This window comes from Callorhinus ursinus, unplaced genomic scaffold, assembly GCF_003265705.2.
Source record: "Callorhinus ursinus isolate GAN/ISIS: 27379988/994484 unplaced genomic scaffold, GSC_fseal_2.0 scaffold4, whole genome shotgun sequence".
Taxonomy (NCBI): domain Eukaryota; kingdom Metazoa; phylum Chordata; class Mammalia; order Carnivora; family Otariidae; genus Callorhinus; species Callorhinus ursinus.
In genome coordinates, this window is record NW_027397066.1 from 129,716,998 (window position 1) to 129,732,878 (window position 15,881).

Below are 15,881 nucleotides of genomic sequence, written 5' to 3' on the forward strand. Positions count from 1 at the left end.
ACAAATGTGAGCACATGATCAGAGACTTTAAGTGATAATGACAGACAGTACCTGATGACTTGTCTAGCATAAAGGCCGTGTTTTCATTTCCTGAGAGGATGCTGTATGTCACTCTTCCATTTCTTCCTTCATCTGGATCTTGAGCACTTATGTGGTGCACCAAGGAGCCCACCGTGGCATCCTCTTTGATGTGGGCAACGGGGAAAGACATAAAAGTGGGGCTGTGGTCATTTACATCCAAAATCACGACCTTTGCCATCAGTGATTGCAATCGCCGGTCTGTCACATTCACAGCCTGATCTGATGCAGTTATTGTCAGGATGACAGTTGGAACCTTCTCTCTGTCAAGGGGGGATGCAGTGACTAATGTGCCAAATGAGGGGTGGATGAGAAATGGACTCATTTCCGGGTGGTGGGATTCAATGAAGTATTGAATTCTACTGTTCAAAAAACTGCCATCCCCGTCTTTGGCATTGAAGACATGCACCAGAGTCCCTATAGGGACATTCTCTTCCACACTTATCACAATGAGCTCTTCTTGGAAAGATGGGGAATGGTCATTCTGATCCTCCACATCAATACTCAGGAAGACTGTGCTGTTCAGGGGAGGGGTTTTGCTATGGTCTTTAGTAACCACCCTGAAAAGGTAATGAGACGTTATTTCGTAATCAAGTTCCTTAGAAAGGAACAAGTCCCCTGTTGAGCTGTCGATTTCGAAGTGACCATCCTTGTCATCTGCAGCAATACTAAAATGTAACTTTCCATTATGATGTTGTTGAAGGTGATCGGGTGACTTTATCAAGCTCATTATTTTTGCAGGCTTCAAGTTTTCAGGTAAAACTAAGTGTCTAATATTCTGAGAAATGATAGCTCTCCCTTTAGATAGTGGTATCACCTGAAATAAGAATGAAAGAGAGCTTTTAATTTGCGGTCCTTTTTAACAGTTGAATCAGTAGATGTGATGATATTACTTTGGAAGCTAATTCCTTCCATTTGTATGATACACATATGTTAATTAGTGAGAAAATGTCTTTTTCTATTATATAATTCCAGTATGTCTCTGAAGGTTGAAAACTGTATAACATCTAGGAGATAAGAAAGTACAGAATTTTCCACTTCCCTGTTTGTTCTAATGCGTGAAATGAGATTTGGTGAGACCATGCTATAGTTAAACTGAACTGTAGCTTTGTGATTCTTCAATGAGAATGTGGGTTAGATAGTTCTCCAAATTACTCTAAATCCTAGAGACCAATATATCCATAATGACAACATCTGTTCACATTTATGTATCATGTGTCTTTGTTTATCTGAAACCAGAGACTTGGAAATATTACGATATAGAATTTTCTCCTAACCCACATATCCTCAATCAATAAAGAATATAATTTGGAAACAGAATTCTTAGGGATATCTATTCTTGATTATTATACATATCTGTATTAATATTAGTGATTGTCATGTGCATGAACTAAGAAATCTAGCTATGCACAATCATCTCATTTTTGACTGGTGAGTGTGAATTTTTCCCACAAGGAAGACTTTCCACAAGTTGTTTGCTCATTATGATTAAAGCAAAGCCTTAAAATATGGTTCTCAAGTGACTTTTCTAAATTTAAAAATAATTACAAAGAACTATGTGATATATTATTGACCCTTGTTTACATACAAGTTTCTCCCACAAATTTACCAGGTCCTTGCAATTAGGAACAAGTAAAAGACAAGACAATTTGTTGTTCTTCATAAGCAAAGCAACATAAATGCCTATGTAGTGATAAAGGTAAATATCTTATCAGGAACTGTACAAAGTTAAAATTAAAAGTTACTTGGGTCTAATCATTTCTCAAGTGATAATAAAAAGACACACATAAATCCGCAATGCTCTCTAAAAATAGCATTCATGAATTTAAGGTATCTTCACTGTACACATTTGCATAAAAATCTAACAAAAACCTTCTGAACATCTTTTCACACTTTATGTTGACGATGGAGCATTACCTGGATATTTTTTAATTCAATCAGCCAACATATAGTACATCACTAGTTTCAGATGTAGAATTCAGTTATTCATCAGTTGCATAGAACACCCAGGGCTCATTACATCAACTGCCCTCCTTAATGCCCATCATCCAGTTACGCCATCCTCCCACTCACCTCCCCTCCAACAACCCTCAGTTTGTTTCCTATAGTTAAGAGTCTCTCATGGTTTGTCTACCCCTCTGATTTCTTCCTATTCAGTTTTCCCTCCCTTCCCCTATGATCCTCTTAAATTCCACATAGGAGTGAAACCATATGACAATTGTCTTTCTCTGATTCGCTTATTTTGCTCAGCATAATACCTTCCAGTTCCATCCATGTTGATGTAAATGGTAAGATTTCATCCTTTTTGATGGCTGAGTAATATTCCTCTGTGTGTGTGTGTGCGTGCGTGCGTGTGTGTGTGTGTGTGTGTGTGTGTGTGTTACATCTTCTTTATCCATTCATCTGTTGATGGACATCTAGGCTCTTTCCACAGTTTGGCTATTGTGGACATTGCTGCTATAAACATTGGGGTACATGTGCCCTTTTGGATCACTACATTTGTATCTTTGGGGTAAATACCTAATAGTGCAATTGCTGGGTCATAGGGTAGTTCTATTTTCAACTCTTTGAGGAACCTCCATACTGTTCTCCTCCATTCCCACCAACAGTGTAAGAGGATTCCCCTTTCTCCACATCCCCACCAACATCTGTCATTTCCTGACTTGTTAATTTCAGCCATTCTGACAGGTGTGAGGTGATATCTCACTGTGGTTTTGATTTGTATTTCCCTGATGTCAAGTGATGGTGAGCATTTTTTCAAAATATTACCTGGATATTAATGACTGCCTGGCCTTGAAGAGGGGGTACTCCCTGGTCACTGGCAATTACGGTCATCCTGTAGGAAGGTCTATGGTTATATGAAAGGATTGTGGTTGTTCTTATTTCACCACTGTTGGCATCAATCTTGAAGTCATCAGAACTGTCTTCTACACACACACACAGAAATTAAGAAATTGATGTTAACTGACAATGCAGAAAACAGAGAATTAATGAATCTACATACATCTCTGATAATTTGGAAGATTTGTTTGTTTTAAGTTCTGCGAGTGCATGAACATAAAATAACACTAAAATATAGACAGGAAACATAACCAATTTTTAAATGTTTTATTATGGAAATTTTCAAACATACATAAAAGTAGACAGAATGATATACTGAGCTCTGCACGAAGATGACTTTGACCTTATATGGAGACAGCACTGAGATGACTCTGCCTGTCATCTAGCTTCAATAATTATCAACTCATGACCACTCTTTCTTCCCTACTCATATATTCTCCTTCACCATCCTCTTTGGAAGCAAATCCCAGAAATCCTATCATTTCTTCTGGATATATTTCAACATGCATCTCTACTTACTGATAACCCAAGGGAATAGTTCATTATAGGAAAGTCAGGATAAATACTTGATGCTAAGCTTTTATTTAACAATGTTCAGAATAATGGACTGATTCACTAACACCCTCCTCCTTTGGGTTCCAACTACGATAATTGCAGTTTTGCTTAGCCTCTGTTTTAAGAACCATTAAGCATGAATTTAAACACATTAGCAGGGTTTCAATCTATTGCCATTATTATTCTTATCGATGCTCAAATTTTCCCATCTTTGAACCTTGGGATTCTTTTCAAGTTGATTCCTGAACTTTTCTATTATGATCCTAGTAGTCTTTAGTAACCTCCTTGAATCTGGTATGACAAAATGGCACAGACTCATCTTTTAAAGACTTCCTGTCCAAGAGCTGGAGTCAGCCGTTTCTTCAAGGATTCCTGGTTCCTTTTGGAGGAACATGGTCTCGGGAGGCTATATTCTGAACGTGAGCTAGTGGCTCTCTTTCATTCTTTTGTTCCATTTTGATGGGTCATTATCACAGAACAGATATTTTACCAGTTATAGGAGATATAAAGACAAATAAAAAAGAACTCCTGCCCTTAAGAAAGTTAGAGGGTACAGCAGCAAATTATGTAACATCTACTAGTTGTGATTTCTATGCTTTGATCCATTTATTCATTTTTACATGAATACTGTATGAAATTTTCATAAATGTTATACATGTGTTCATTTGCATCATACCTATTTATTTATATTTCTTTTTTTCCTTTTTTTAAGAGAAAGAACATGAGTGGTCAGGGGTAGGGGCAGAGAGAGGGGAGAGAGTATCCCAAACAGACTCCAGAAGCCCGAAGCGGGGCTCCATCTCACAACCCTGAGATCATGACCTGAGCCAAATTAGAGTCTGAAGTTTAACTGACTGAGCCAACCAGGCACCCTACATTATATTTGTTTTTATCTTGCTATTTCTTCTTATATTTTGTAGTTGCCTCTAGCAACTGGATGAAGTAGAAGCAAAGGTATGAATAACATAATATATACCATTATATTTTTTATATTGCTACACCCAAGTATCATTTTAGAAGCTAATTTTTAAAAAATCAGTATTTCAAACATTTGGAAATATATGATAAACACCCATGTAAACATTTCCAAACTAGTCAATTCCCACAATTTCGTCAAAAGTTTTAAACAAATAACATCGCTACAGCAGAGGATCTGGGTATACCTCCAAATCTCATTCCCTTCCTTCTTCCCAGGAACTAGCTTCTTTTCTAAAGTGGTGGTTTATCTTTCTAGTCCATATATTCGTGAATAGTAGATAGCCTGGTTTCATTTCTTTCTAGATGATGGTATTATAGCAGGATTATAGCTTAATATATTAATTTCTGTGTGTATGTATGTGTACAGCAGGTTCACTGAATATGTTGCCTTTAGGATCTTGAACTTTCCCAAGCATGAACATGATATGCCTTTTCGTTTCATTCTTCTTTAAGGTCTTTCGTTAATAATTTGTAATTTCCTACATAAACGTTTTGAATGTTTTTTATTGGAATTTTCCTCCCTATGCTCCTGTCAGGATGTTCCTGATTCGGGGGTGGTTTTCAAATATATAATGTGGTGAGGGGGTGCTGTCTTTAAGAAAAATAGGACAATATTACAAATATAAATTGTCCACTGCCCCTTACTCCCATCCCAGAGGAGCCCTTCAAGTGAAGGGACCTGAAACTTAAACTTCATTACTTCACAGTATATCTGCCCCAACACCCTATGGTTTTCCCTGTTACGATGAGCAAGATCTTTGAAAATCTCCTTAGTTTTTAAAATGCTAGTGATTTTTTTGGGGGGGTGCCTGGGTGGCTCAGTCAGTTGAGTGACAGACTCTTGGTTTCTACTCAGGCCATGATCTCTGGGTCCTGAGATCCAGCCCTCTGTTGCGTTTGGCCCTCGACAGGGTGTCTGCTTGAGATTCTCTCTCTCCCTCTCCTTTCCCTCTGTCTCTGCCACCCCCTGCTCTCTCTCTCTCTAAAATAAATAACCTTAAAAAAAATGCTAGTGACTTTTAAAAAGATCTTTCTTTCTTTCTTTCTTTCTTTCTTTCTTTCTTTCTTTCTTTCTTTCGAGAAAGAGATAACATTATTAGCAAGAAATAACATTATGTCACATTTTGTGACAAACATGACAAAGCCACAAATACATTTAAAAATATTGTAAAATGCAGTGCCAACTAAAGCTAATTACTGAAACAAATCTGAGGCCGGTGCATTCTAAAAGAAAAATAGAAACATGAGCTTTTCCTAATGAAGTTCCAACATATATATGTACTGTGACATTTTCCAAGTATGATTTACTTTGACCTTAAGAATATTTAGTCTTCATAGAGATTCATAGATGTTTGCATTCATAATCATATTTCTTTATACTTAATACCAATTTTGATTCACTACTACTTTACTTTCAATAAAAGTTGATTTGCATTTCAGATTATTGAAAATTATCCATTTAAGGTGGATGGTTGGTTGGTTTCTACTTAGGACACAGAAAAACTGTTATGATTTTACCTTAAACTTTTAAGTTATTTTTTTAAATGAAGGTGACTCTAGATAATCACAAATGTATTTTGTTTGTACCTGGTATTATTTTCAACATTACCCATTTTCCCAGAAGAAGGTAGATAGTTGGTAGACAAAGGAGGAAATTCTAAAAGCTCCTAATCCTTTATAAGGGTGACTTTTACCTGAAGATACTGAATATACAACTTCTGCATTGTTTCCTTCATCAAAATCTTTTGCAAACACAGTTGTAACCAACATATTTACTGGTTGACCTTCCAGAACCTGTCATTAAAACAAATGGCTTAAAAATTAGACAGTGAAAGTTTAGAGAGAAATATGAACTTTTAAGTGAAAGAACACATTGCTACTAAGCATTTTTTAAACTATGTTAAAATCCACCTATAACTCAAATGTCTAACATATAAAAGTTACATAAATGCAAATCCATGAAAAGAAACAATACTACAAATTTGAACAAACTAGTTCAAACTTAATTTGAACAAATCATCTGCAGCATTTGAACTAATTTTGAGAAAAAAATCAAATTGACTAAAATCATAGATTTTGGATATATTTCAAGAATTCTGGCATCTTCTCATTTTTTAAAAGGTCCAAAATATCCTAAAGATAAATATATAAACCTTTATTTCAGGAAACACACCTGATACAGGTAACATACCTCAGTAGTTAACAGGAACGTTCATGGAATATTGAAATGTACATGGGGAGTTGAACTCCAAGTGTGGAGTCCTGCTACCCTGCCCTGGGATGTTTTAATGATATAATTAAAATAAAAATGATACTATAATAATGTTTTGTTTTGGTAGGATTTTCTTTAAATACAGCTTTGGAAGATGAGTTTAAAGTTATGAACTGTCTCAGTATTTTTTTTAATTGTTCAATATGCATATCTGAACACAATTTGAATGTCCAATTCAGTTGGTTTGGAGCAACAGCTTCTAAACTTTTTATTCATGTAACCCATTCATTAAAAAAGTATAAATACCTCCAAGATACATTTATTAATTATGTACATGAACAAATATTCTAATTTATTATGTATACTATAAAACATAGAAAACATGGAAATGAAAAAGATGAAATCATATAAATATAATCAGAAATTTCTGCAGGCGCTACCAAAGATCAAATTTTATGGTCTCTGGTTGCACGTCTTTCTACTTTAGAGCTACAGATTGTTCCCCTATATTTAACTAACCAGCTCAGAGATGTGTACCAGTTGCCCATACGGAGATCTGCACCAAGAGATGCATGCAAATTACTGGGAAAACAATCCATATCTGAGCATTACTGATAGTGGGGCACCATTATGTTTGTATACAACAGGCAAAACTACATTATCATAAAACTAGATATGTGATCCCAAATTGAACATATAACCATTTTATTTTATATTTTAATTTGTGGAGTCTTTTTTTTATTTATTTTTGACATGTTCACAATTTTTAGATCTGGAATCATGCGTTGCCACACCGAGACTGATTTGATAAATTCACACTTTTTACCACAAGATGGTGCTCAAAACAAATGACTAAGACTATTACAAAATCATTGCAAGGCTACTTCACTCCACAAACCTTGATGTGCAATTCCTCTCCAGGGAGACACTGTGGGAAATATGGCCTGTTATCATTGATGTCAGTCACTGAAATATAAACCACCATGGTGGCGTTCCGTGGCGGGGAGCCATGATCAGTCACTAGGACCGTCACCTGATGGTGCACCTGAAGCTCGTGATCCAATGCCACCCAACTGATAAATTCACCTAAGGAACACAGAGGAGAACAAAAGAGGCTGTCACTGTGTACTAGAATGACCCCATCCAAGCTAATGCACGGAAAGGAAAACCAGACATAAAACTCAGAGTAAATGCACCATTTCTAAGACGATGTATATTAGTAGTTTGGCTCTACTGTTAAATTTTTCTGAAGTTTCTCCTGAAAATGCCATTTCCAATATGTCATTCTTTGTATTTCAAACTATCTGCCATCCACCATCTGAACTAAAAAAATGAATTCATAAAAATATATGATGAAGTACTTTGTGGGAATTTAGTAATAATTTGGAAGATTTAAAATTATAGCATATCCCTCTTCATACTGCCCCACAGAATAATGGAAAGCACCTCAGCTCTGATATTACAAGTTCAGGGTTTGGGTCCCAGTTTCTCCACCTCAGACATGGAAGGACCTCTCCCTAGCCTACCTCCTAGGGCTACCAGAAACAAATACAATCATAAATTTAAAAGTATTTTGTAAGCCGTAAATTATTACAAATATGACAGTTGTTATTGTTACTTCAAAATAATGCCAAAATACCTTCCTGAAAATCAAATACATTCTGTAGGCAATGGTTTAGCTTTTATGTAAATAGTTCTTTATTGTTATGTTGCAAAACATATGTGTAGCAATGGATAGTGACTTCCCAAATAACTGAATGCTTTGCAAGCCTTATTCTCCATGTTCTTCCTCAGAACTGTTTTCTAGCAACTTCCATCATGGTTCAGCCATGGAGACTCAGGCCATGGACCATTGGAGGCCACATGCCCTCTCCAGGCAGCCCAGCTCCTGCTGCAGAGCTCCACCAGCTATTACTTTCCTCACTATTTATGGAGATATCTATTTGTGAGAAAGTCAATATGAAGCAACTTCCAGCTAACATTACCATTTCTAAGATTGGTTTTACCCTCTTCAACCAAATGAAATGACAGTGTGTAGAACAAAACAAAGAGTGAAATCAGGAACAGAAAGGAAAATTCACGTTTGGGTAAGTTGTGGAATTGTTGAGCTGAAATGCAGTGTTTGCTATATCCATCCACTATGTAAACTACATTTATATAAATGTTTACGAGAAGTGTGATTTTTAACAAAAATCACATACTCAACAACCGCATTTTTAAAGCTCCAAACTGTAATTCTCCTCTGAAAACCCTAAATCCTGAATGGCAAGCAGATTTTTATCTGATGAACCAACTCTGATGGGCAAGCAGCAGTTGGGAAGTCAGTGGGGAAAAGACTGGGAAGCTCAGCCTGGAACTGGTCACGGGAGATGCCACCACAGGCTTCCACGGGAGCTAGTCCCAGTCACCACGCAGACGGCTCAGAGCACCAGGATGTGGAGATGTGGAAGACAGGCATGCCTGGCCATGCTCTGAAGGGTGCTCTCGACCCCTGTGTGGCCACACCATACCCAGCCCTGGGGAATGGGAATCGTTTGCGAGAAGGTCGTCTTGCAAGCCCCTTCATAGACTTAAACTCTTTCCCCCTCTGAGCAGAATGCAGAGCATGCCAGGCATTTTCTCCTCTATTCGTGGTAAGGAAACTGAGCTCTGAGGTTAAGCTACTTGCTTCCAGCACACAACAATTCTAGGAAAGGACACCTGGTCTTCTGAAGTTGGGCACTGGACTAATTGTAGGAGAGACAAAACCATAGGGGGGAACCAACTGTATGCTTTATTTTTTTTTTTAAGTCCCAAGTGGAAATAGAAGACCTAGCAAACTACCTAGCATCTGGAAGGCATGAGCAAGCAGATCACCCTGTACTGCTGTGCAGTTTGTGCCCTGCAGAGGGCGTCCCAGCTTGGACGTGAATGTGGGCGGAACTCCACTTTGCAGTGGCAAAGTCATATGCCCTGGTGTAAAGCTCCATCTGCTGGAGGAAGGGGCACCTGTTCCTAATTCACACAACAGGCCTTTCATGAGAGCAAAGGCTATTGAAGTTCATCAGAACTGAATTCAAATTCTGTCCCACTATGGGGCAGGGGGTACCAATTACAAAGGCTGCAACATAAATGGTGCCTCCTGGAGTTGTACGGGTGGTGGCCTTCTCTTCCTTCCAGCTCCATAACCTGGGGCATGTTCTTTGAGGTCTGAGTCAGTTTCTTCAGCTATATGGTTGCCGTATGAACATATTTCATTTGTAGGTGTAGAATTAAATAAGATCCTTGTAAATTTCTGCAATATAAATTTTAAAATGTAATAGCATTTTAATATTTAACTTCATAATGAAGACTTGGAAAAAAAGAACTCAGCGGAAATATTTGCCCTTTTCACCATGGTTCCCTTATCAGAATGAGAATGGGGAAATACATGAATAGAGTGATTTTGCAGTCTTACCTAATGGATTTTTTTCTAGCTTTACATCGATGACACTTATAGTTTATAAAATATTATTTGGCTTTAAAAAAAATCTACAAGTGAAAAAGAACAGTTGGGGGAAAAATTAGACTTTGCACAGGGATTTATTCAGTCCAATTCTGACTGTAGCTCTAATTCAGTATAAGAACCATATATTGGCAATATGTGGGCATGAGGCAAGAGGAGTATGAATCATTACAGGTAAAATTCTACTCAGTTTTGACTTCATTTTAAAATCACAATTCTCTGAATAAGGTATCTACTAGAAACTAATTTTAACTACATGTTTGTAATGTTATCACTAAAAGACTTGAGTTTTGTGCATTTCGATTTTAAAGGAGGAAGTGGAAGCTACAAAATGCTACCTGTATTAGGATTCATCTTGAAGAATTTTCCATCAGACAAAAGGAAATATGACAGCTGTCCATTCTTTCCCGAGTCTCTGTCAATTGCTGTAATTTTGCCTATTACCCCTTGTGGAACAGGGCTCTCCTCGACTTTCAAAAACAACACATCATGCAAGAAGGTAGGGGAATTGTCATTCTCATCCAGGACATGAACAATTACTGAAGTGCTCACATTTTGCGACAATCTGTCCTCTGGGATCCAGGCAAACACTCTAAAGTTGTATGTCTGTGTGGATTCATAGTCAAGCTGTCGCCGCAAATAAATCCAACCTGTGTCAGGGCGGACGCCAAACACAGCGGAGTCCGTGCTGGGCTCCAGCGAGTACAGGAGTTGCGAGGTTGTGCGCTGTGGGCCAAGTGGGTAAGCCTGTATTTGCAGGATTTGGGTCATCAGCGAGAGAGACTCGCTAACTTCCACTTGATAGACCAAGTTTTCAAAAGTCAAGGATGGGCTTTGCTCTTGTTCCTCAATTGCAACCGTCAGCACTAACAGGGATGCCCGAGGAGGAACGCCCAGATCCTGGGCCAGGAGAGTGAGCATGCACTTCCGGGGCACGTGACTTCCCAGACTCCCATTCAGGTACACCGCACCAAGCCTTGAGTCGATGGCAAAGATGCTTGGATCCTGGCTTGCGATCGTGTATCTGATGAATCCATTCTGCCCACTGTCTTTGTCTTGTGCACGGGCGAGGTACAAGGCTGTGCCAGGCAACGTCGTCTGAGATATTTTAACTTCATCAGAGGCTTTGGGAAATACCGGCTGGTTGTCATTGACATCAATGACAGTTACGTTGACCTCTGTACTGCTGTAGGTGGGAGAGCCACCAAGCTGAGCCTGCACTGTGAGCACAACCACCGGCTGTGTCTCATGATCCAGAGGCTTCTGAGTTCGGATGACGCCCAGCCATGGGTGAATAGAGAACTTTCTGTCCAGATCACCAGAGGAGATTCTATAAAAAATTGGCTCTGAGGAATCTAAAAAAAGAGTGGGGTGGGGGGGATAAAAAAAAAAAGAGAGAGAGAGAGAGAGAAAGAAAAAGCAATCACCATATGTACCTACTGGAATGCACCTACTGGAAACCCTGAAAACTTAAAGCATTCATATATGTATGTGTGTATATATACACATATATCTTCCATGGATATATACGACATCCATGGAAAACACAATGCAATGTATTACATCTTCCTCAGCTCTCCAAAATCTACTGAAAAGTGGACACTGTGGTTAAGATGTATTAGCGGACAAAGGTAATGCCCAATGGACAAGGAGCAAGCCACAGGTTTCACTATCTTCCTTTCAATCATTCTGCATTAAGTGAAAGGGAAAGATATTCAGAAAATAATTTGGATGCCTGTTTTACATATTTGGGGAAGCCGAGTTAAGGTTATATTGATGCTTCTCTATGACATCTACCTATGAATGGCAAATAACCCCCACAAAGGTTAAGGGAAGGGAAAGAGGACAGAGAGGAAGTGGACTGTGAGCAGAACAAGATCTTTAGACAAATAATTCACTTCTAGGAATCTACTCTGCAGAGAAACCTTTATAAATTGTATATGGATATTTGCTTGAGTATTATTTGGACTAGCAAAAAATGGCTATAAATCATTCAAATTAATAGCAAAAGGGAAATGTTTCAAGAAAACATGTTTGTATCTAAGTCAAAATGCTATGCCAGCTTTGTTTAAATGAGACAGAATGATGTCCAGTTACTTGGGAAACTGTCCTCAACATATAAAGTGGAGAGTAAAGGGTAGTTGTAAAACAACAAATAGAGCAGGATGTATTTTCACTTAAAAAAATAATAATAATAAGTGTGGGGCGCCTGGGTGGTTCAGTCCGTTAAGCACCTGAGCCTTCAGCTCAGGTCATGATCCCAGGGTCCTGGGATCGAGCCCCGCATCAGGCTCCCTGCTCGGCAGGGAGTCTGCTTCTCCCTCTCCCTCTGCCCCACCCCCTGCTCATTCTCTCTCTCTCTGTCTCAAATAAATAAATAAAATCTAAAAAAATAAAGACTTTAAAAAATTTTTAAAGTGTGTGTGTGTGCACATGTGTGTGTTTGGAGGAGTAGGTTATAGATGTATACTTTCTACATTATAATCATTCTGTATTGTTTTAAACTTTTAAAAGTATCTATTACTTTTTTGATCAGGAAAAATCATAGGATAGAAATGATGTTGAAAGAACAAAGAGTAAGCCACAGATTGTGTGGTCTCCATTCTTCTTGCATGGAGAAAGGAAAAGATTTATTCAAGATTACACAGCCTAAGAAAACACAGAAAATGTTCCAGTAATGGATTTTAACAAGGCATAAGAATTAAGTACTTACTCGAGGACTCTTTTGCTTTCACTGTTCCCACAGGACTGTCTTCAGGTGCATCTTCATAAACTGAGAAAGTATACTTAGGCCTTTCAAATTCAGCGGGCGACAGCATTGTCTGAAGAATGTGTATAGTGACATCAGCATTAATGGCAGATGCGAGCCCGCCACCATCTCGAGCACAGACCATCAACAAAAGGGTAGTAGATTCCAAATGACTAAGAGTTGACATTAAGTAAATAATTCCTGGGCAGGAGAGAGAAAGAATTGAAAAACAGCAAACATGCAATAAATACTGATGAGCAACAGTGACACTGGATCTGCTAACTCTACCGTGATGGTTAATTTTAGGTCAACTTGACTGGGCCAAGTTGGCCCAAACATCTGGTCAAATATTATGCTGCATGTTACTGTGATGGCGTTTTGGATGAGATTAATATTTAAACGGGTAGACTAATGCAAGCAGATTGTCCTCCCTCATGTGGATGGGCCTCACTAAACCAGGTGAAAGCCTAAATACAACAGAAAGACTGATACTTCCCTGAGTCATGGCAATTCCTCATGCCTGATTGCCTTTGAAATGAGATATTAGTTTTTTCCTGCTTTCAGAATTATACTGAAACATCAGATCTTCCTAAGGCCTGAGACTACAAGCATCAGACTGGAACTATACCATCGGTTCTCCTGGATCTCCAGTTGACTAACTCACTTGCAGATTTTGGGACTTGTTTGCCTCCATAATCACATGAGCTAATTCCTTATAATAAATCTCTTTATATCTACCTCTACCTATCTATTATCTATCTATCTATCTATCTATCTATCTATCTATCTATCATCTATCTATCATCTATCTATCTATCTTCCTATTATCTCTCTCTCTCTCTCCTATTGGTTCCATTACTGGAGAACCCTGACTAATACATCTACTTTCCAATCCCAGAACTTGAGCATATTTGCAAAATGATCCAAACTCAGTCAGGTAAGCATATTTTCCTAGAGCTTAAACATTAGGCATCTAGGAAGTATATCAATTCAGCAGTAAACATAAATTGTGTTGCCCAGGATGATGGGATGGCAGAGTATACGCCATAATCCAAAGTAATCTCAGCTAATGGAGGATTGCAGGGTGATCACAATCTGCCCAGGTATCAGGATCCTAAATCTACAGAATGAAACTAAAACTTCATCTTCTGAGGTATTTGACACCTGACCTGAACTAGATGGTGTAGGGCAGCTCTCTTTTTCAACTGGCTCTATCTTTGTGGTGAGAAGGTATAATGTTGATGGCTGTGGGTAAGAAAACTTGAATAAATGTTAAAACCATGGTGGGGGCGGGGGGCCTAGGTGGCCCAGTCGGTTAAGCATCTGACTTCAGTTTAAGTCATGATCTCAGGGTCCTGGTATTGAGCCCCGTGTCCATCAGGCTCCCTGCTCAGTGGGGAGTCTGCTTCTCTCTCTTCCTCTGCCCCTTCCCCCCCACCCCGCCACTCGTCATGCTCTCTCTCTAACAAATAAAAAATCTTTTTAGGGGCGCCTGGGTGCCTCAGTCCTTAAGCGTCTGCCTTCGGCTCAGGTCATGATCCCGGGGTCCTGGGATCAAGCCCCGCATCGGGCTCCCTGCTCCGCGGGAGGCCTGCTTCTCCCTCTCCCACTCCCCCTGCTCGTGTTCCCTCTCTGGCTGTGTCTCTCAAATAAATAAATAAATCTAAAAAAAAAAAAAAATCTTTTTAAAAAACGTGTTAAAACCATGGGGACAAGAGTGACAAGTTAGGCTTGTGTACATAGTGTGGGTAAGAGGAGAAGGTGTGAATGGTTAAGTTGGGGAGGGATCCAGTCATGCGGAGAAAACCAGTTATTTAATATTATTAACACCACCCTTTCATGTGCTTGTTTGAAAACAGATAAAACATAACCAACTTCAGAAATGAACGTGTTAGTTTTTTTAATGAGAAAGAAAAAAACACAAACTTATCACACGAATTTACATACAAATAAGTGCAGCTGAACTCTGCAGGATCTATCACAATATAATTGGCTGTAAGCATATGTTAAATGAATGAATAGTACAGTTTCTGCCAGTTTATGAGAAGCTGCCCAAAACATCTGAATTGTCAGCTTTCTAGGCATAAAAAAGATGATATCCATTCAATTTCTTTCTTTTTTTTAAGTCAAATCTGTCCTCTTACAAACTCCAATTCCTTGTTTCTATTTGTATTAGAAATGTAATGAAATATGTTTTACTTCTCTTTGGCATAACACATCATCAATAACTGAGGTCAGATATCTTGTCCGACCTGCTCCGGGCAGAGCGTCCCCATTTTCTGTAGCAGTTCCTTATCTAACATGATTTTAAGTCCTTTCACTCATGGTTCATTTCTCTTGAACATGCTCCAAATTGATTGGTGAACACACGGCTCCAGCTACAATCTAACTATTACAAAAAAGAGTATAAACACTCTTTATTAGAATACTTGTAAAATATTAATGTAACCAAGTATTATTATACCAGCTATCACAGCCATATTAAAATTTGGGTTCATACTGATTTGGTGATACACCAAAGCATTCAATAATTATCACATAAATTTCCATGTCAGATTGTTCCCATCTGTTATTGATGAGCTTTAAAAATTCTTTATTATTAAAGTCTATGCTTGGTTAAAAAAAGAAGAACTCAAATAATACAAAAGTGTCAGCCTCGAGAAGTAAATGAAAAGTCCCTCTCCCCTCCAGTCATCCCCACTCCCCAGGTATATATTCTTCCAGAGTTGATTCAGTTCCAGTTCCAGAGAAATTATTTTTTTAAAGATTTTATTTATTTATTTGACATAGAGAGACACAGTGAGAGAGGGAACACAAGCAGGGGGAGTGCGAGAGGAAGAAGCAGGCTTCCTGTGGAGCAGGGAGCCCGATGCGGGGCTCGATCCCAGGACCCTGGGATCATGACCTGAGCCGAAGGCAGACGCTTAACAACTGAGCCACCCAGGCACTCCTACAGAGAAATTTTTTAAAGGTTTCATTTTCCA

General features: G+C 38.6%; 1 protein-coding gene across 1 annotated transcript in view; it reads right to left on the bottom strand.

Annotated features, from left to right (window-relative positions):
• Positions 1 to 15,881, bottom strand: part of DCHS2 (dachsous cadherin-related 2) — a 247,011-nt gene that overhangs the window by 74,706 nt on the left and 156,424 nt on the right. The window contains exons 4-9 of the mRNA XM_073892386.1: positions 12,862 to 13,098; positions 10,487 to 11,503; positions 7,563 to 7,750; positions 6,147 to 6,246; positions 2,848 to 3,005; positions 52 to 895 (exon numbers count right to left, since the gene is read on the bottom strand). Coding sequence (XP_073748487.1) covers positions 52 to 895; positions 2,848 to 3,005; positions 6,147 to 6,246; positions 7,563 to 7,750; positions 10,487 to 11,503; positions 12,862 to 13,098 — 2,544 coding nt within the window. The remainder of the gene's footprint in view (positions 1 to 51; positions 896 to 2,847; positions 3,006 to 6,146; positions 6,247 to 7,562; positions 7,751 to 10,486; positions 11,504 to 12,861; positions 13,099 to 15,881) is intronic.